Here is a 20,184-nt window from a genome sequence, read left to right as displayed (position 1 = left end):
GTCTGGCTGTGAAGCAAACAGAATTGATGTCTGAATGCTGGTGACAAGCCTTACAGATTTACTCTCAGGTGGAGCATCAAAGTTTCTGCTTTTAATGTCACGCCTGATACTTAAAACTTAAAACTCTGCTTCTAGACCTGCAGAAGGAGAGAGAAAAAAAAAAGGGACACACAGCAATACAACAGGAGCAAGCTATCACTGCGTCAACCTGATGAGGAAATATAAAATCAACATTGTTTTACTGAACAATCACGATGATAAATCACAGTGCATTAAGTGCCAACCACAGCCGACATGTGTTGAACGTGCCCAAGTCCATACTAATGAGAGCACCATGTGAGCACCTGTGTGCGTACCCGCGCTTGTATATGTAAGGTTTCTCTATAGGAGCGTCCAATAAAGAGTGTAAGGGGCCACAGATCTGCCCCCCCAAAGATGTGTAGGAGATGGAAGGAGCTCTAGGTTTTGCTTTTAAGAGGGATCCTGCTTTGACTCTCATTGAACCAAGTCCCACCCAGCATCCCATCTTGGGATTTGACTTAAGTCTGATTCATGCTTCTCCTGCATCAGTGAGGAGACACGCAACACCATTCCTTGCGTAGGGCACCGGCAGGCATGCAAGTATGCACGGAGTCGAGCCCACTTTTTTAAACATCCATCGAACGAGACGGACAACGCAAGCTTGTGATTGGTCAGGACGCCGCTGTCGTCTACACCGCCGCCATTGCGCCCTCAAAAACAAAGAGCTGAGGATAACTAGCGGCAGACATGGAGACGCTTGAAGAATACCTTGCAAAAAAACTCTAAAAACATGAATGTTTTAATTTCCCGTGACTGGAGGAGTGAAAAGATACGCAGCAAGCGTTTTATTTGTGGACGGAAATGACGGGAAACGTGGGTTTAGAGGTGGCGAGCGCATGAAGAGGTGGAGGAGAATGAGAGACAATTTTGTCTGTTTAAAAGTCTCTTATGTACAAAAAAACAAAATATAAACACACTATCTTGGACCGGATACATGACAGGATACCACAGAACAGCGATACGCCCTCTGCTGTCCTGGCCGGGAGTTGCTTTGCAACACTCCCCAGGAGACGGAGAAGCATGAGGGCAAAACATCTCCGTCCGTGCGTGTCTCTCCCTGTTGGAGCTGACGGAGAAGCATGAATCAGGCTTTAGATAGAAGAACAAACTGCAGAGGAGGAGTTAGCTGTCCAATTTGTACATGCCATTTTTTTGTGTTTACAAAGGTTTCAGTGTGGAAAAGAGTCGTCAAGTTGAGTTTGTGGTGTGCCTTTGAGTGTGGCTTGATTTCTGCAGCTGTTTTATGTTTTTGGTGAAAAATCAGGCCTCATTTGGTGGGAGGGGTTGGGTGGTTGGCGGGGGGGGGTCTAGCAAGTGTGTTGAAGTGCAGAAGGAACAAGATTAGCTGATTAGCTGCTATGGACAGATGGGGATGGGAGGCTTTGGAGTGCTGCAAAAAACAAAAGAGGGCCAGTGCAGGTCAAGACCTTTTAAAGGATCACGCCAAGAACTTTTATTCAGATTAAGTTTCTTGTTTTTCTGTTTCTGCGCATCACTAACCAGCAACAGCTGTGTTATTTCATGGAGGACACTCAGAGAAAAGTGTTGCTCTTCATGAGCTGTGAATGCTTATAGTGAACAAAGGTAATAATGGAGGGAAATGAATTGTGGGGCATAGCTAAAGAGGGAGTGGTGGCTAGAAGTGGGTCACAGTGGGAATGACGTGATGGAGAGTGACGCGCTGAGATACGACGGGTGGACTTGCACCTCTGTTGGCGTCACCTTTCGTCCTGGACAGAAACGCAACCATTCTCACATTCCAGATGTAAAAATAACCTCTATTGTAAATACAAGTGACCCTCCTTTTTATTTTCCTTTCCTTATGGCTGACTGAACATGTTTTACTGTACTTCTGTCTTCACAGCACTTTGTACCACTATAATAGCTCATGTTATTGCATTTAGGTTAAACGTGACTAAAAACAGCATCTCCCTCAGTGGAAGAGTAAAAACAAGAAGAAGCAGAGCAGAGTCTTGAAGGCTAATTATTTTGGCTCGACACTGCAATCCCCATATGATCTGTAGCTTTACCCCCGAGGAGAAGAGAAAAGTGGAGGATGTTAAGCCCAGGGGAGGGTTGGGATAAAAGGGTGCAGAAGTAGCAGGGAAGCCAGGGAGCAGTTTAATTGCCCGACCCCTCTCCCACCAGGATAACTCTCCAGAGTCTGGAGTTAAGGAGAGGCTGACGGCAGTATTCTCCCTGCGTCTTTGTCTGTGCTTTCGGAAAATGTTAAAGATTCAGTGCATATCTGCAAACATTTTATTCAATTTAATTTCCTGTCAACTATCAATAATCACATGGCTTTAATTTTCTAGAATCTATACAATTTTCATAAATCAATCTTTCGTTTTCACTGCAGTTCAGCAAAAACAACAACATATTTTTCTTTATGATGTATCAAAAAAACTTTTTTCATACTCAAGAAAATCTTTAACACCTAGCATTTCAACTAACATAGCTGTACTTGTCGAAAAGCATCTGTAAATCTCAACAGATGCTAGACATTGTATGTTTGGCTCCACCCATATTTGATTCCACTCAAACAATTGACTCCACCCACATTTGCCACTTCCCACAAAGTGCATAATGCAGCCAGTGGCTTTACAAGAACTGGAATCAATCTCCCTATATTACTACCAAGCAAGGCGGAACGCATGCTGCAAAATCTGTACATCGCCAAGGCGGTGTTGCACCAAATTCTGTGACCTATCACATTTTTTGACTCTAGGGGGCAGTGTTTAATTATGTTGGGTCTATACACCCTAAATTGACTTAAAAGAATACAGTGCTACATTAAAACTGTAAGCTACATTAACTGACTTCGAGGAAGCTGTGCGGCGGACCATAGATATTGAATAAAGTGTTTAATGTTTATTGCAGACAAAAGTGACATTAATTGCAGCCATAAGCTGGGTATTGACAAGAAATGTTTGCTAATGTTAAAAAGAGATTTTACAATATGGCTGCAGTCTGTGATATCTGCTACCATATTCTGTGACCCTAAAAGTCTCAGTAAGGTCAAACAATGTGGTAGCAGCTATCACAGACTGTCGCCGCCTGCATCTCAGTAATTATGCACATGTCAGAGGTCAAATGCACTTTTTTAAATAAACTACATCATTAGAGAAGTTATTAGAAACAGTTTGTTTGATGTTAAAGTCATAATAACTTAAGTTTCAGTAACATCACAGAATATGGTAAGAGTTATCACAAACTGTGGCCGTTGTATGTAGCACAATCACTTTTTACCATTAGTAACCATTTCTTGTAAAAGCCTTGCTTATTGCTGCGTTTATAAGACACACCGTTGCGGTAATATTACGCTGATTTGCTGGCATGGTGTGTCTTGTAAAAGGGGCTACTCACTCCACCCCCTAAAGTGACTGGCAATCTTTGACATAGCATTTTCTGTATGCTTAAGATCACATTAAAGCAGGTACTGAAATGTTGGCGGCAACCACTGACTTGTTATTAATTGCAATGTCAAAAAAAAGGACCACTGGAGGCGAGGCCGGAGTCTGAGGGGTCTGCCTCTGGGACACAGGAGGTTAGACCGGAGTCTGGGGGGCCTGCGTCTGGGGCACAGGAGGCGAGGCCGGAGTCTGGGGAGCCGGCATCTGACTGGAGGCGCTGACTTGGCTGGAGGCGGAGCTGCTACTGGCGGGGTCGCTGCCTTGGCTGGCGGCACCGGACCTGGCGCCGACTTGGATGGAGGTGCCGGACGTGGCGCTGACGACTTGGCTTGAGGCGCCGGACGTGGCACTGATGGCTGGAAATGCCGGACTTGGTGCTGACTTCTTGACTGGAGCTGCCGGACTTGGCACTGACTTGACTGGAAGCGCTGGACTTGGCACTGACTAGACTGGAGCTGCCGGGGTCTGAGCCTCTTGGACAGGCGGAGCCGCCGGGGCAGAGCCGCCGGGGCGGAGCCTCTTGGACAGGCTGGGCCGGTGGCAGTGCCGCTGCAGGAGCTGATGCTGGCTTGACCGGAGGAGGTGCCGCTGACAGGAGTGGAGGCGGTGCCGCCGACCGGACTGGAGGCGCTGACCGAAGTACCGCCTCCTGGAGAACCAGGGAGGACAGAGCGTCCAGCCGGAACTCCCGGAGGCTGATGAGATTCTTCAGCCGGACCAGCTCAGCCTGGAGAAGGACAAACTCCGCCTGGGTGACTGCTGGTTTGGTCCCTCTCATGGCCCCCCTGGAGTGGGAGGAGACCGTGCAGCCAGGGGTGACGTCAGCCGGAACCTCAGCATGCCCATGGCGCAGCTCTTGGGCTGAAGTTGACGGCAGGGCCTGGGTTCCCTCCCAAGCACAGGGAATAACTCCAGGGGAGCACACTGCCAGTCTGGTGCCCACGAAGCGGAAGCGGTCCAGCTGCGGCTCCCAGCCCAACCTCCCATCTGGCTCCAGGCGGGTGGAGGGGGTCGCCAAGGCCGAGGTTCGAAGGTGGCGTCTGTGGTGAGGCGGTGCTGGAGGGGATGGTGCGGAGCTGAAGCTGGTAGTGAGCCCTGGGAGCAGACCGTCCCAGGGCAGGACTTCCCCACTGGATCCTTCTGGATGTTGGATCATTCTGTCACGATGTGCGGGTGAGGAGAGCGGCGGAGGTGAGGATCCAAATGCAGGGGAAGCAGGCAGGCAGGCAGGCAAACAGATCGGGACATTCAAATGGTTTTTAATAAAACACACAGGACAACGAAACAATGATCCGACAAGGCAAAAAGGACTGACAGGGTTTAAATACAGAAGGAGCTGGGACCTTGGGTGATTGGGAGATGAGAGGCAGGTGGGAGCAATTAACATGGACACAGGACTGAACAGAATAGGGAGACTGGACAGAGTGTGACACCCTGAGTACTGATGGAATTGTGGCCAGATGATTCACTCGGCAGTTTTTTTAGTCCACTGGAGTCTGTATCATCCTTGGCGGCTGAAACAAACCACACCGTGATGGTGAAATACAGGACAAACTCAATCACAGCTGTGTGAAATTGGATCAGCAGCTTCTTTGGTAAACCAAATATCTTCAATTGCCCCAGGAAGTACCTCCCATTTTGAACATTTATGAAAATTTAGGTAAGGATCCTCACCCACGTCATGTCCTAGGAAATAGTTTCCAGGAACTTGAAGGTCTCTGTAGGTGATACAAGGCAGTTAGACATGGTCACAGAAAAAAACAATGGTTGTTGTCATCTTCACAGTCTCAAGCAGACCCAGCTTTAGGTTGTTCTGACTGCACCAGAGCCCCAGATTTGAATCCTCTCTACAGTATGCAGACTCATCATTGTCCTGGATGAGACCAATGATTGTGATTTCAATCACAGCTTAGGAGGTAGAGCGGGTTGCCTAGCAATAGGTAGGTTGCAGGTTTGATCTTGGCTCCCGGAAGAGAATTGTGCTATTGAGAATCTTGGGAAAGTCACTTAAACTTACCTGCCTGCTGGTGGTGGTTGGAGGGACCGGTGGCACCTGTGCTTGGAAACCTCACCTCAGTCGGTGCGCCCCAGGTTAGCTGTGGGTACTCATCACCATCAGTGTGTGAATGGATTAATGATACACTGTAGTGTAAGGCTCTTTGGAGTCCTCCGACTCTGAAAGGCACCTTGCAAGTGAGGGTCATTTATCTGTAAATTTCAGCAGTTTGAGAGCCAGGTCTGTAGAGCTGCAATTGTAGAAAATTGGTGGACAGAGGACATACCCCAGAGAGGTGCTTGCACTCATCCAGATGCTAGAGCTGACCTCTCCCATCCACACCTGCTTTCTCCAGTCTATGAGACTATACATCTGTGGTGACCCACAGATGGATAGTGGGAGACACACTAAGATGAGAGAGTTTGAAGGAGAGAATGCCCAGGATTGCGGCGTTAAATCGTCAAGGTCTACAAACAAGGCCTTGCATAAGTTACCGGGTGACAGAAGTGTTGCAGGATGTAAATCAGTCCCACGCTCAATGCATCAGACATTGACATTTATAAAATTAATTATTTCCATTGAAATCCAACTTATTGGAGATAAAAAGGGAACTGTTGATGTGCTTATTCATATTCAAGTCAAATAAGGGCAGAGTAGCATGTTGGACCGGTAAAGGCTGTACTCTGGTGTTTAGTTTACCCTCATTTTACAGCCAAACTCCACTCAGAAAGGTTTGCGCTGAAGGTTGGACCATGAGCCTTTTTCCTGCTCCACCATCCACATCACGTGTTAGGCTGAAGGAAGTTATGCTCTCTGAGATTCAGCCCTCTGCAACACAACCAAAGAAGAGTGCAGTGGAAGGCGTGTGGGTGCTGTGTGATATAAAGAGGCGACTCAGACCTACAAATCATTGTTTTAATTATCTTATTGCAAGTCAGTAAAAAATAGAATTATTCAGTTATTGGTATGCATTAGTATCAATTTAATAGGATTAAAAATATGTTTGAATCCACTGACCACTATTAACAACCCATCGCTAAAAAAACATTTAAAACGCTCATCAAATCATTCTGACCTTTTGGAATGGTCTTCCTTTGTTTGTTTAGCTGCTGATGACTAAAAGCTGAGGAACCTTCATTGTAATCGGCTTGAGATCTGGCCGCTGGTCAGGCCAGCAGATGAAAACAGATTAAAGGGTCGCAAGGCAGTTAGAGGATTACCAGCTCTGGCCACTCCAGCCTCCTCCTGTAGCCGTCCAACCGTAGGCTAACAAGTGCCTATCTGCATGAGCCTTTGTGATTTGTTTTTGTTTTAATAAATTTTGAGCTTATAAAATAATTTGAGATATATTAAGAATATATAAACTGTTTTTTGAATCAATTTTAAGACTTTGAGCCATTGAATGTTGAGCTGTCTTTTTTGGTGCTTGTTTCATAGTAAAGTGTATGGTCCAATGTCTAACTGAAGACAAGCTGAATGTTAATAGGGGTTATGCACATCCCACTTCGGCATTATGCTAAACAGGATGCACCACTTCCTTCCGGTCTGCAGCCCAGCTTGAGCTACGATAGCGGTAGCTAAACATGGCATTGTTTTATACACGTTCCCTCCAGGAGCTGCCGAAAAAGTTTCAAATGTCCATAGAATATGCCGAGTGACTTCTAAAACTCCTGCCACAAAAATAGATAAGGGATTTAAGCTGTACGCCTCATCCTATATTTGCAACTACGAGGGTATGTGAAGCTAATGTTTACGTTAGCTTTGCAGCTAGTAGCTAAAGCTACAAATTCAGTTAGGAATGTCATAACAGATCGAAATTTTCATCAATCTGTTGATTACTTTGTTGATGAGACTCTTGAATGAGCACAATGTATGTTTTTTAAGTTTAATTTAATTTTTTCCAGGATCAAACGAAGACAGGGTGACCGGAGCTGTCAGAAACAGAGCAGAATGTCACAGATATATGCGCAAAAGTGAAATGAACCACAAGCTAAGAGTAGGCTAAATGTTAGGGATGGTAGGGTGTTCAGTTCAGTTCCAGTTTCTACCTGTTCCAGTTTATTAGCGTTGCCACTTAGCATAATCAAGCTAAGGCTATGTCTGCTTCCTGCTGCCTTATTACTATAAATATCACCTCATAATTTTCTGGTGTCATGAATAATAAATCATTGTTTATATGTTATGTTTCAGGTAATGATTAAATATGAATAATTCTGATGATAATGTTGTTATTTGACTCTAAAGAATAAATTGTGATGTGATTTTTTTTTGCAAAAAACCCACATCTAATTGGATGTGCTTCTACAGCTGATGTACTTATGGTGCAGGTTGGTCCAATAATATATATTTTTAATTCTTTTAATTTAATGATTAAAAAACATCAACCAATTTTCACCTACACAGAGGCTTGGGTGCAACCATAGCTAAAGATGCCAAAGAAAGTCTGATCCATATCTCTTATATTTCAAGACCAAGAAACTAGAAAATCGATCCAACAAAACCAAGGAGTTAAATATTTTTCAATCACAGGCAATCAGATGAGACTTTTGGAGATTTAAAGATCAGTTTTCTACTAAAGTCATCATGCTTTGCTTCATTGTGTGATTTTCTTTTGAAAAGAGTAAAGATAGAAAAGATGTTTAAAGATAGAAATATTTTGGAATTTTTCTACCTTTTTATGGCCTGGGACCACTAATTGACCATTTTGGCCTTCATGGCAAGAATTTGGACACCTTAATTGGCCCAATTAAAGATGGATGCAACAGTAAATAAACATTAGCAAGCAAAAGAAATGAATTTTGTTTTTTGAGCTAAAAAGGGCAGTGGCTGGTGAGAGTTGTTGTCTTGAAGGCAAACAGATCATAAGGGGAGTTATTTTCCAAATTTAACTAAATCAAAGATAACTCAATCATTACAAATGATCGTACTTCAAAACGGCATGATTTACTTATATTCTAGGAATTCTGGTTGAACATTAAGTTTATCAGTAACATTCTTCATTTGTTTCTATTACTTTTAATAAAAGCCTTTCCTTCTCAGTTTTCTGTAGTTCCACAGAGAAAACAAAATAAAATAAGGTTACAAATGAAGCAGTGTGCTCCTTCTTGTAACCCTGCATTCATCTCTATAAATTAAACACTCCTTTTTAAATGACAGGTTCTGTGCCGCCTACCGAGTCAGAGTACACCTCCGCACTCTCACGCTACCTCGTGTCCTCGTTTTGAACTCCAGAACCTCACTGAAGTCAGAACAGACCGTGATAAGGACGGTTGTGAGGATCTGTGAAGGAGCTGCTCAAAGCTACAGTTTATCTGTTTCTGCCACAAATCTCAAAATGTAGCATTAATAGGAAAAGTGTTGCAGGAGAAATCTACTTTAAAAGAGGAAAGAGCTTCTTCAACATCTGGCTACATAAAGTTGATGGACAGCACATAAATGTAAACCTAATTGGTGCTAGAAATGGCTCCGATTCATATAAACAGAAGAAGTGGTGAGGAGTAATCTTTCTGGTTAATAAAGTTTTTGAAAAACTGATGATTTTAAATATTTTTACTGTGAAGCATTTTGATGTTTTACCTCAGTCACAACAAATAGTCAGAAAAAACCTCAAAGATCAAGTAAATTACTTAAATGTTCTGAATGCTGAAAGAAAAACAATCATATTGATGTTTTTTTTTTCCTAAATGAACCTATTATGATGTTTTTGTGATATAATTAATATAACCTTTGAAACCTCCTTCAAAAACTTTATATTATGGGTCTGTTGTAACAGATGGATATTTATACAAACACACAAACATAGAAACACCATGCAGGTGTAGAGGAATTTTGTGTTTTCACCTCATAAAAACTTCCGCATGAAGACATTATTTGTGCCAGTGCAAAATAGCAGCGGTGCGTTCACTGACCTCAGACAAATACCTGATTTTTCAAGTTCGGATTAGCTGATCATGCTAAATATTGGCTGGTTCTTGAGCCAGGCCATGTCTTTGATGATGATTACCATAAAACCAAGACATGTTTGATCGCTTCCCTTGCCTTTTACTTGTGTAACTTTCTTTAAACAAATGTTTGACCCCAAATATAAATATTTTCTGTTTTAGTGCCAAGGCTTTTGGAGCCCTATGTGGTCCTTTTGCCACACGGACCCTCGCTGCTTTTATTTATTGTTTTCTTTCTCGGTTCTTTGAAATACTAATCTCTTGTTCTCTTCTGTTTTCTCCTCCAGATTCCTCCTCCAACTACATCAGGCAGCTGGAGACAAAGGTTCGGATCCTGGAGGACGATAACAATAAGCTCCTCTCTCAGGTGAGACCCGAACACGCACCATTACTTCTCTTCAACGATGCCAAAATGTGTGACTGGCAGCGTATCGTGGCAGACCCTTGTTAGCCGGAGAATGTGTTTATACGTGTTTAGTTCGTGTGGAGTCGTACTCTTCAGGGTCAAGTCAGAGGAGAGCCGGCAGAGAGGACAAAAGATGAGAGATGGAGGGGAAAATATTTAGTGACAGCCATCAAGTGAAAGTTATTTTCCTTTCTTCCCTAAAAATGACCTCACGCTGACTTTTCTCAGATCTGGAGAATGTGGTGTGTGGAGGGGGGCGGGGGGTGTTAGGGGAGAAAGGGGGAGATTTTTAGTGTAGTTCACCAGGAGGTCACATGTCAGTCTGCAGAAAGCAATCGGCACACTAATTAGCCACATGGGTGTGTGTAAAAGTTTCAAAACCTTCAGATCTGGATCATTAATTATTAGCAAAAGAAAAACCCACAAAAAGATCCATTGAGTTATCTTTGAAGGATTTTCTGATGCGAGTCAGTCCGGGGTGCATTCAGTCAGCTGAGAATGAATTTTCAAGTCTGAAAGGATTTTATTCCCCTTTTATTTTGCAGCAGATTCACATGTAGGCAGCATGTAGGCTGGAACCGTCAGTGTGAAATGAGCCTAATAATTAAGCGCTAAATGCTCCAATTAGCTGCCACACGGCGTCTCGCACGAGTCAAGAGGAAGAACCTCCCGCTTGACTAATGTTTGTTGAGGGATTTTGGGATCTCTATATTTTAAATAATCCTAAACTTCTAAAGAAATCTGCGTGTAGATTTTTGCTCTGAAACCTGATTTTCCAGCAACTAAAAGGATCAAATAAAGTGATGTTGCTGATTTTGTACCATTTTTCTCTCCCTAGGCTTATAACCGCTACAGTTTATCACAAATACAGACCAAAAAGGTAACTTTCTGGGTGTTCAGTCTTCTGCTCTGGACCTTTCGTTTACTCTCCTGGGTTGTCTGGTGTTGGGGCATTTCACAGCTTTGAGCTTCATGCTTTCTGCTATAAAACGAATGGACAGTTAAAGCAAAACCTGTACAGTTGGATGTAAGAATAGCAAGCTGACCCGGGGCACAAGTGGGCCCGTGTGGGGAGTCTTATCTCTTCCTGCTCTTATCAAGATGGCCGCATGTGTTTGTTTGTTTACATTCTAGCAATCAGGTAATTTGATGGTAATCCTGTATCAAATACTTTTCACCACACAGATAAAAAGCTTGACAGATGTTGCTGTTGTCAGGACAAGCCTGTCTCAGATCAAAGTACAAACACAATCAGACAAGAACACGAGGAAAACTCCTTCTCCTTGGATTTAAAACCGGCTAGATTAGCTTCTGAGAATTTATGATTCACTGAGTAGTCACAGCGCCGTGTTTCTGCCTCAGTCCTACTCATTAATCCCTGATCAATCTTGTAAAACTGGTTTACTTCAAGGGCTTTCATAAGTGTTGTTGTGACATGTAAATATGAAAATCAGGCTCCGTCGTTTGCAGGAAACTTACACCTTCACATGTCTCCTGTCAAAGCTGCTTTGGGATTGTGCGAAAGCACAGAGGTGGAATCAGAGTTTAGTGTTGATGTCTGAGAAGGTAGTCACAGGGAAGAGTTGGAGAGTAGGTGAGTAGGTTGTTGAAAAGGGAAGGCAGGATATGCCGTTTGTAGTGCTGTCCATCCTTGTTGCTTCTGTGTCCGGTCCTCTTCAGCATGCCGTGCTTGTGAGATCCCACAGCTGGTGCTGCTTTGTGGCCTTTCTTGGCTTTTATCTGTCCTTGGAGCATTTGGTGCTTGGTACAACTGGTGAATGAATTCTGCTGTGCTTTGGTGCGTGAACAGAACACACCTGCTTGTTGAGATGTCTGGTGGGCTGAATAATTCAACAAATGAACATGGTGTTGGTCCAGGTGTCCATAATACATGGCTGACTGCTGGTGTGTGTGTGTGTGTGTGTGTGTGTGTGTGTGTGTGTGTGTGTGTATGTGTGTGATGTCACTAATGGAAGTACATTTCTTTGAAAGTGAGGCAAATCAGCATTACAGGTTTTCAGCTGTTTAGTCTCTGATTTAGGCTTTTATGTAACGTCTGCAGATGGATTTCCAACAATGGGCTTGTTGCCTCAGTGGACATATTGTCTAGCTTCCTCTGTTTTGAAACGGTACCAGTGAAACTTATGTGCAGCTGGAAGGAAACAATAGGCTCTTATTACAGGAATGTAGAGCCTAGAGATCAGCTCAGTGGAGGAGTTTTTTGCCAGAGAACAGAGGAAGTGATCTGAATCCTTCTTTTTCCCAGGGTGGGATGATAACATAACGCACAACTCACATGAGTTTAATAAGAACCTTAGGTCAGAGATTACCAGTGTTTGGGAGAACCAGAATACTTGAACCGCTTTTACATATTTAGAATACTAATTATGAGCAACTGTATTACGTTACAGTTACTGTTTTTAAACATGGTATTTAGAATACAGTTATTTTTGTAAAACAATTGGAAAGCGTGTGTGTTTTTCTAGCTATCCTGTTAATGTGAATATATAGTCTGGCCACCGTCCATTGATGGCTCATCATCGTGGGTTGGATCAACGGTTGTTTTTCAAACTGTTTCTGTATGCTATTGGATAACAAACAACATTATGTTCTCACCACTATAGATGTAAGTCAACGAGCCAGTCCGCCATACTCCGTGAAAGGAGATGCAAATACATCCTTTTTCTAAATAACTTTAGGTACCTCTGTCTGCTCTGGGCTCAAAGAGAAGTCCAAGTTTAAATATTCAAAGTTGATGCCAAAGCCGGTCTTAGCCGTCGCCCTATTTGTTTTTTCAGTAACATCCCACCCACCAATAGAGTGCTGTGATTGGATCTCTGAAAAAGTTTAAATAATTAAAGTAACAATATAATAAAATTGTTTTATTTACCTTTTCCCAGTCGGTACATAATGTTGAGCATAAATATATCCCCTGTTTTTATATGGGAGTAGCTACCAATGCATTTAATAGACTTAAATGCTGTTTTTAAGGGGAAGTATTTAGAATACAGTACCAGAATTAAGCAAAGTATCATCATACATTTTAAAGCAGGTTTAGTACTCTGTAAATGCATTTACAAAGTATTCTCATCAACACTGGAAATTACACATGCAGGCTAAAACTTGACAGGAAAATTAGATGGGATTTTCAGGAACCAACAAGGTTCTAGTCTACCCTAAACCAGAATCTGGTTCCTGTCTTCACTGACTGAGAGGACCAAGAGAGATCTCCCGCTCCAAAACAAAAAGTTTCAAGTTCAACTGAATCTGAAGTAGCTTACATGGACAAACCAAATATTTTCCAGATAAAAGTTTTATTGCCAATTAAGACCAATATTGAGTTGTTTGGCCTCAACGAGAACATTTAACCAACTGTTAAGCATGGTGGTGGTAGCATCATGATGTACTGGTTTTATTGCACAAAGTAGACTCAACTAGATATTTAAAACTTGGATAACATTGGATGTGCCAACAGCACAATGATCACATCAGAACTGGTTTCTGATTGGATAAATCTGCCTCATGTTAACCCTCTGACTTCAGCATGATCGAAATTGTGTGAACTAAAGTCTAAAAGTCACGGTCATATCAAAGATCCAACCAGTTTAGGTGAACTAAACTTATTCAGACAAGAACAGGTCATGCCTGTAGCTCGCTGATGGACAGTGTGGACTGGAGTCACATGACTTGGACTTGAGTCATTATTTTAATAACTTCTGAATTCACTTGATAAAATTTATAAAGACTTACGACTTAACTCTGACTTGAACGCCAATGACTTACGACTTGAATCGACTTGCATCTGTTGACTTGATGATGACTTGAGCATATTTGGTATTTTAGCACAAAAGTGACACGACATGGACAAATATCATAAATGATTCTTCGTTCTGGGTTTGATCTTGTACTGCTAAATGCAGCAGCACTTTGTTTATAATCAATTGCATTTTCTGCTTGTTTGAGCAAATAAATGAAGCTTTAAGAAGCTTCATTTCTGGAATTTATTTATTATCGCCATTAAAATGAAGTTGGACAGATGACTTGATTATGACTTGAAATTTCAAAGTTAAGTACTTGAACTTTACTTGGACTTCCACATCATTGACTTTGAACTCGACTTGGACTTGTCTTTGACTTGGACTTGACTCGAGACTTGACTGGAAAGACTTGTGACTTACTTGTGACTTGCAAATCAGTGACTTGGTCTCACCTCTGTTGATGGATAATAAAAACTCTGGATTTTAGGGGGCATTGAACCAAGTTTGAAAATCCACAATATGTTTGAACTTATTTCAAAAAATCATTGAATTTGTGTTTTATTTCATCACAGAATGCCTCAAATCAATCAGTGAAAGTCCAAATTAACATAGTGCTAAACATTCTCACTGCTTGTGGCCCTTGTGTGTTTTCTCTTCATGCTTCCTGCTTGACTGCTAACAAGTCCAAGCTCAGTGGGACTTTGAATATTTAATGATTTTAATAGCCCATTCAAAGATGGCACTTCCAATAACCATTTACTGCATTTGTAAGAGACCTGAGGTGTGGTGAGATGGAGCCTAATGACCTACGGTCTATTCATTGACTAAACTGCATGATCTTTCATTTATGGGCTTAAGCCGGGCATACACTGTGCGACTTTTTCACTTTTTTGAGCCGATTTTCCACTCATGCGAGAATCCACAAGATCGGGGCGAGTTTTGCGCCGAGCGTCATGTAGTATACAGTGGGTTACGAGAGGCAGTTAACACCACGTGACCAGCTACCGATCAGCAATCGTGAGCTCGCACAAACTTCTGGCGTGTTTAATATTTTGCTCTTCCCTCGTGAGGGTATCGCACTGTTGAAGCGGCGCTGCGAGCAGCTGCGACCCAAAAAGTATCAGAACCGCTCACGGCGCATGCGCAATCCTGCATCAACACCGCTCGCCCGTTGTTTCCCTAATAACACACGTTGTTCGTTTTTATTTCTACACGTTTTTTTACTCACAAAGATTGTCAAGAAAGCGTGTTTGTCGTGCTCATGTCAAATTAAACTGATCACAAAACACAGATTTACTTTATTTCGTTTTCCTCATCCAACCCCCATAAATCCCCGTGTGTCCTCCTGCAGCACTCCCGAAGGACAATAGGCAAAACAAGACAAAAAAGTCTGATATGTTGAGTATAAACTGCTATTTTTAGCATATTTTAGGTCAGACGTGTTGCTACCAGACGTACAGTGTGAGCAGTCAGATCGCATCCGAGAACTGGGTCGTGCAGTGTGAGTGCTTGACTCGTGAGATCTGCCCTGCGAGGAAGTCGTACAGTTTGAACTGAAGCTGAGTGCTACGAGTGAAAAAGTCGCACAGTGTCCGCCCAGCTTAAGAAAGCCGATATCTGCTACAGACTGTAGCTTAGCACCAGAACAGACTAAATATGCTAACTTTTAAATCACCCCAAGATGATTGTCTGGTGGTAAATCTTACAGTTTTTAGTTAGGAGATTTTAGCTTTGTTGTAACGATAACAATCAAACCTAGATCAGAACAATTTAGCTCAAACCAGGGGCGGATTTAGTCTGAAGAAGATCCGGGGCTTAACGCGCGCGCGCACACACACATGACACGCACTAGTCAACATCATATATATTACAAATAGAGCTGAGGAAAATAATCAAATAATCGATGCATCGGGATGCGGACATAAACGATTCTGCATCGTAGAAGAGTGCGCCATAATCGATTATAGTGGAATGTAGTTTTGTTTTTTTAATGGCGGCACCAGCGCAGATCCAAATCTGTCAGAGTGAGCGTCCTCCACATTTACCTCCGCCTTAATGTGGTACTGCAGGGCTGAGCGCTAGAGTTGTCACCCGAGACCAAACCAGAACCGAATCAGCCCGACCGGTTCTGTTGGATTTGGGCCGTGAATTATGCTAATTGAGCGGGTTGACGTGCGGCGCGCTCCGCTCGCTCGATCAGCGACCGAGAGAGAGAGAGAGACACTGTCTGCTCAGAGAGACGATCGGAGGACGCTCCTCCAAACCGATGCTCCAAACACGCGTTATTATTTTCATAATTTCATTATTATTTCTCCTGGAAGCGTTCAGTCAGACTGCTTGTTGTAATGTAGGGAGATCCGGTCTTGGGGAGGGGGCGGGGTCAGTGACGGCGACTGCAGCGTGATCGTCTGTCTCTTTTATTTAGGGACACGGAGAAGTTAAAAGGAGAGAGAAATAGAAGTTCTTGTTCCACTTTATTCTTTTGTTCCATGATGATAAACTGATGTTAAATTCAGCTTAAAGAGAAACTGGGAGGAAGCTTTGGTGCATTTTAAGTTACAGGAGATCCTGTCTCCTATCTGCTCCTCCAGAGACAGCATGGACATGAGGGTTAAAGGGTGAGGGTCACACAGGACAGGTTAGTGGAAAGGTTTGTAGTTAGCTGGTTAGTGAAAGAGATCCATCAGCTGGGTAATTTAATCCTAATCCAGCCCACAGCCTTCTGCTGGTGTTATTATCAGGAAGAATAAAACACACAACTTAAATATTATTGGAAGTGTAGAATTTGTTTTGTGTTTTATTATTTTCGGCATCAAACAGAACTTGATTCATTCTCCAACATTTCAGAAACGAACCACTGGGTTCAAATAAAATAACAAACTAAGTCAAACATTTCATTTGGTGTTATTTCTGACATCCTTGAACTGTGGCATAAATATTGGACTCTAGAGCTGCTCAGAGACACTAAACACTCATATGAACCCATTATGTATTTTATTATTACATTATGTGTCCTGTAGGTTTTCAGTACTTTTTTAGATTTTGTGAGTTTTGGCAAAGCGTGTTTTTCTCAGCCTGAGGCGTGGTGTTGAACGAGGAAACAGATGTTTTACTTTGTAAAATCTTCTTAAATGTTTAAAATGTTTTGTCCTGACCTGTTGTGGGTGGAGAGATTTTGAGGGATGGCAGGTTGTGTCAATTACGTTTTAGATAAAAAAAATAAAAAGCAATTATCTGACATCTTCTATTTATCGATGAAAACAAATCAATATGAAATAATCGTGATGCATCGTGATGCATCGGGATATCGAATCGAATTGAATCGTTGACCCAATAATCGTAATCGAATCGAATCGGGAGACAAGTGAAGATTCACACCTCTAATTACAAATCACAAATATTTTCAAATAAGACTCACAAACCTGAGTCAACACCAGTCTCATCAACGCTGGGGTTCTGTCGCTGTACTTTTGGTCTAAAAAACGCCCTTATGTCCATCTTCGCATTTGCGTTTCAGGCAGAGACTGTAGAAGAAGCCGGCTGCTGAAGAGCTTCTTCAGTGGTGGAGGCTCAGGCAGGCTGTATACAAACTACTGCCAGCTGCTTCCTCTCTGTTGGACTTTGGTACTGCATGTTACTTCCATGTTTTAGATCTGGGGCTTTTCATAAAACATTCGGGGCTTGAGCCCAAGTAGCAGGGCCTAACACAGCTCCTGGCTCAAACACATGTTACTATAATAATAATAATTGTAAAAGGTATTAATCATTAATATTATTAATATTTCATTATGTTAATTAAAACTTTAAAAGTCAACAGCAGAATGCACCCCCCCCCCCAATACTGTTAATGTGCAATTATAAAAAGAACTGTCAAGAGCAGAGATGCTGCCATTTGTGCTGAATCCCCCCAGCATTAAACATTATTTTCTACACGCTTGTTTAACCCACCCTGAAAACAAATGTTCCAAGTTATTAGGTTCACCTCTGATTTATGGTCAATAAAGACGAGATGTCTTGGTCTGAGTTTTATTTATGTGCAATATAAATAAAGTAAATAGTTTTTTTTTTATTATATCCTGGTGTGGGCGACTCAGATTGCAGTCTTTTTATATTGTTTTTGTTGAATTATAGCTCACGCTGAGCATGCTGCTAGCAGGGAGGCATTACACTCACTTCCCATTACTCAAAGAGGAAACGAAGCATCACGTCCGCCGCCACTTCCTGTCACCGCCAAGAGCATTGTGATGGATGGGTGGATGGAGGACTATGAGTTTTAGTCTTCCCAAGCTGTTGAGTAAACAAATAGCTTTGTTGGTCTTGGTGGTCAAGGTCCAGTCAGGCTTAGTAGTAAAGCTTAAGACTGGTTTGGTTTCACAAGGCTAATTCTGATGACGTGTGACTGGTTTTAGATGAGCCTGGGGAAAAAGGAAAGACTCAAAAGCATGAATATGGAAACCCATAGGAGGGATCAGGAAATGTCTAGGGAAAGGGCAGAGGAGCAGGAGAGACGAGGGGGGTCGATATCCGAGGACAGAGGAGACGAGAGAAATGCTGATCATGTCTTTTTGCCTAGAAAACATGTGAGCGTTCACCTAAGTGCATGAGTCAGAGATAATACACAGACAGACGCACAGCGCAATGTCTGAAACACACCCTCAGCTCACTAGCGTATTTATAGCCCGAGTGCTAGCAGGCATCACGTGTGTGTAAACACCATGCCTCTCTTAGAGGGAAAAATCATGCATGACATGAGAAATGTCACAAGGAGCGGTGGTGTCGCCGCGCTCCTGCAGACAGAAGCTGGGCTGGTCACTGCCCACAGGAGCCATAAGCCTCTGGCTGCTGATGAGGACGAAGTCCCAGGGTCGTTCTGCATGGGGATGGAGGCACACAGTGTGGTGAAAAGTAATTTATATAAAGAGACTTTTGAGGAATGGTGTCAGAAATGCACAAGTCTCACAAGTCCCAAAGATTTCAAAACCTGCAGGGTAACTTATTTATTTATTTGTTTATTTTTAATCTTTAAATCATTCAGAATGGGTTATAGAAATAAAGATACTAGCTTTGTGCGCTGACACAGATTTCCAATTTTTGTACTAATACTGATTTATCTCAGAGAACTGTAATTAAAAGAATACTTAAAAAAATTATTCCTGATTTAATTGAAAATTATGATCCTGGAAGGACAAAATCCCCCCATTGGGAGATCTGCCATTACCAGCATGAATTAGCACTTAGCAATGGTGTGTGGTTTATTGCTCCTTTGCAATAATCTACTAATAACCCCACCCCTCTTTTTTTTGGATCATTTTTGAAATTCATATTTGCTGACTGTGCTGACTCTTGCTCATTTTGGATTATTGTTTTATTTATTTGAAAAGAACGAGAAAGAAAACAATCTTTTATATAACGCCTCTCAAAATAAAAATAACAAGGTGCTTCACAGAAACAAATCTTTTTAATATGAAAAGATTTCAAAAATTGATTAAGAATATGTTTAAAATTAAAAACAATTAAACAGTGATTTAAAAATGTAAGGAAAGGGAGAGAGAAAATTAATAGGAAAAAGGGAAATCAGTGGATCCCGAGAAAGGCGGAATAAGTTGAAATAACAGAATAAAGAGAGGGTGATGACGAAGGTCACGCAAAATTTGGTGTATTTTCACGTTTTCTGTATGTGACTGATTGATCAAAGCCGATAATCACATTCAAGAGCAAGTCACTCCTACCAGATTCTTACTCAACTCCCACCTCCTGTTTAAAAAATGCAACAAATGCTGTTGCCTAGCAGACCAAGAGGGCAGAGCTGCTAACAAATACACACACACAGGCTCACAACAACATTGTGACATCATATGGTACCAGCTAACGTTCTAAGGTACCTCTTAGCCAATCGCGATGGCAGATTTAAATTCAAATGCAGTGCAGAGTTTTTACCTGACAACGGCAATAAACTGACAGTTTTAGGCAGAAATTTACAATTTTAACTAAAATGCACTAATGTGCAAAACTATTGACTACTCGTGTCTGCAGCATGATTAGACACACATTTATACAGTTTATCAGGAAAAAAAGTTGATTTGGGGTAACTTGTTCTTTAATTTCATTTTCATACATTTTAGAGATAATGATTTTAATAGTAAATAGGTCTGACGTTGGGCATTTTATGCTTTTTTTTTTACTAATTCAACAGAATACTGACTAAAACTAAACAGCTCAACTCTGCATCCTGCTGACATAAATTGATTTCTGCAGGCTCCTTAAAATGTTCACTCTGTAAAAAGTTTGTACTGCTGACTTCGCCAAGTTTGTATTGCGTAATAAAATGTAGTTTTGAAGGAATACAGCTATGGGAAACAGTAAAAAATTATAACCATCTAGTGCTTTGGTTTTGGTGCTCTTATTTTGGCGAGCTAAACGGCATCGTTTCTGGCGTGTGTTTGACACAGAAGGAAAAATATAAAAATTCATCTGAAGGTTAAAGATGTAAAATCTAGCATTTATTCTTGAATCTTTTTGAGGCAAATTATTATTAATTAGCTTTTAGTGAGAGTAATTTCTGTGGACTCATGTCATTTTGTGTGTGTGT

At 41.9% G+C, this 20,184-nt stretch overlaps 1 protein-coding gene across 3 annotated transcripts in view; it reads left to right on the top strand.

Moving 5' to 3' along the window:
• Positions 1 to 20,184, top strand: part of ccdc85cb (coiled-coil domain containing 85C, b) — a 69,520-nt gene that overhangs the window by 38,808 nt on the left and 10,528 nt on the right. For 2 of the 3 annotated variants that reach the window (XM_054748407.2, XM_054748406.2), the window contains exon 2: positions 9,719 to 9,798. In XM_054748407.2, coding sequence (XP_054604382.1) covers positions 9,719 to 9,798 — 80 coding nt within the window. Of the gene's footprint in view, positions 1 to 9,718; positions 9,799 to 10,675; positions 10,718 to 20,184 lie in introns of all 3 variants that reach the window. The other variant, XM_054748405.2, reaches the window with a different exon arrangement.

The sequence above is a fragment of the Nothobranchius furzeri genome, chromosome 2, assembly GCF_043380555.1.
Source record: "Nothobranchius furzeri strain GRZ-AD chromosome 2, NfurGRZ-RIMD1, whole genome shotgun sequence".
Lineage (NCBI taxonomy): Eukaryota > Metazoa > Chordata > Actinopteri > Cyprinodontiformes > Nothobranchiidae > Nothobranchius > Nothobranchius furzeri.
Note: the sequence above shows the minus strand (reverse complement) of the source record. Positions and strands in the feature narration are given on the sequence as shown.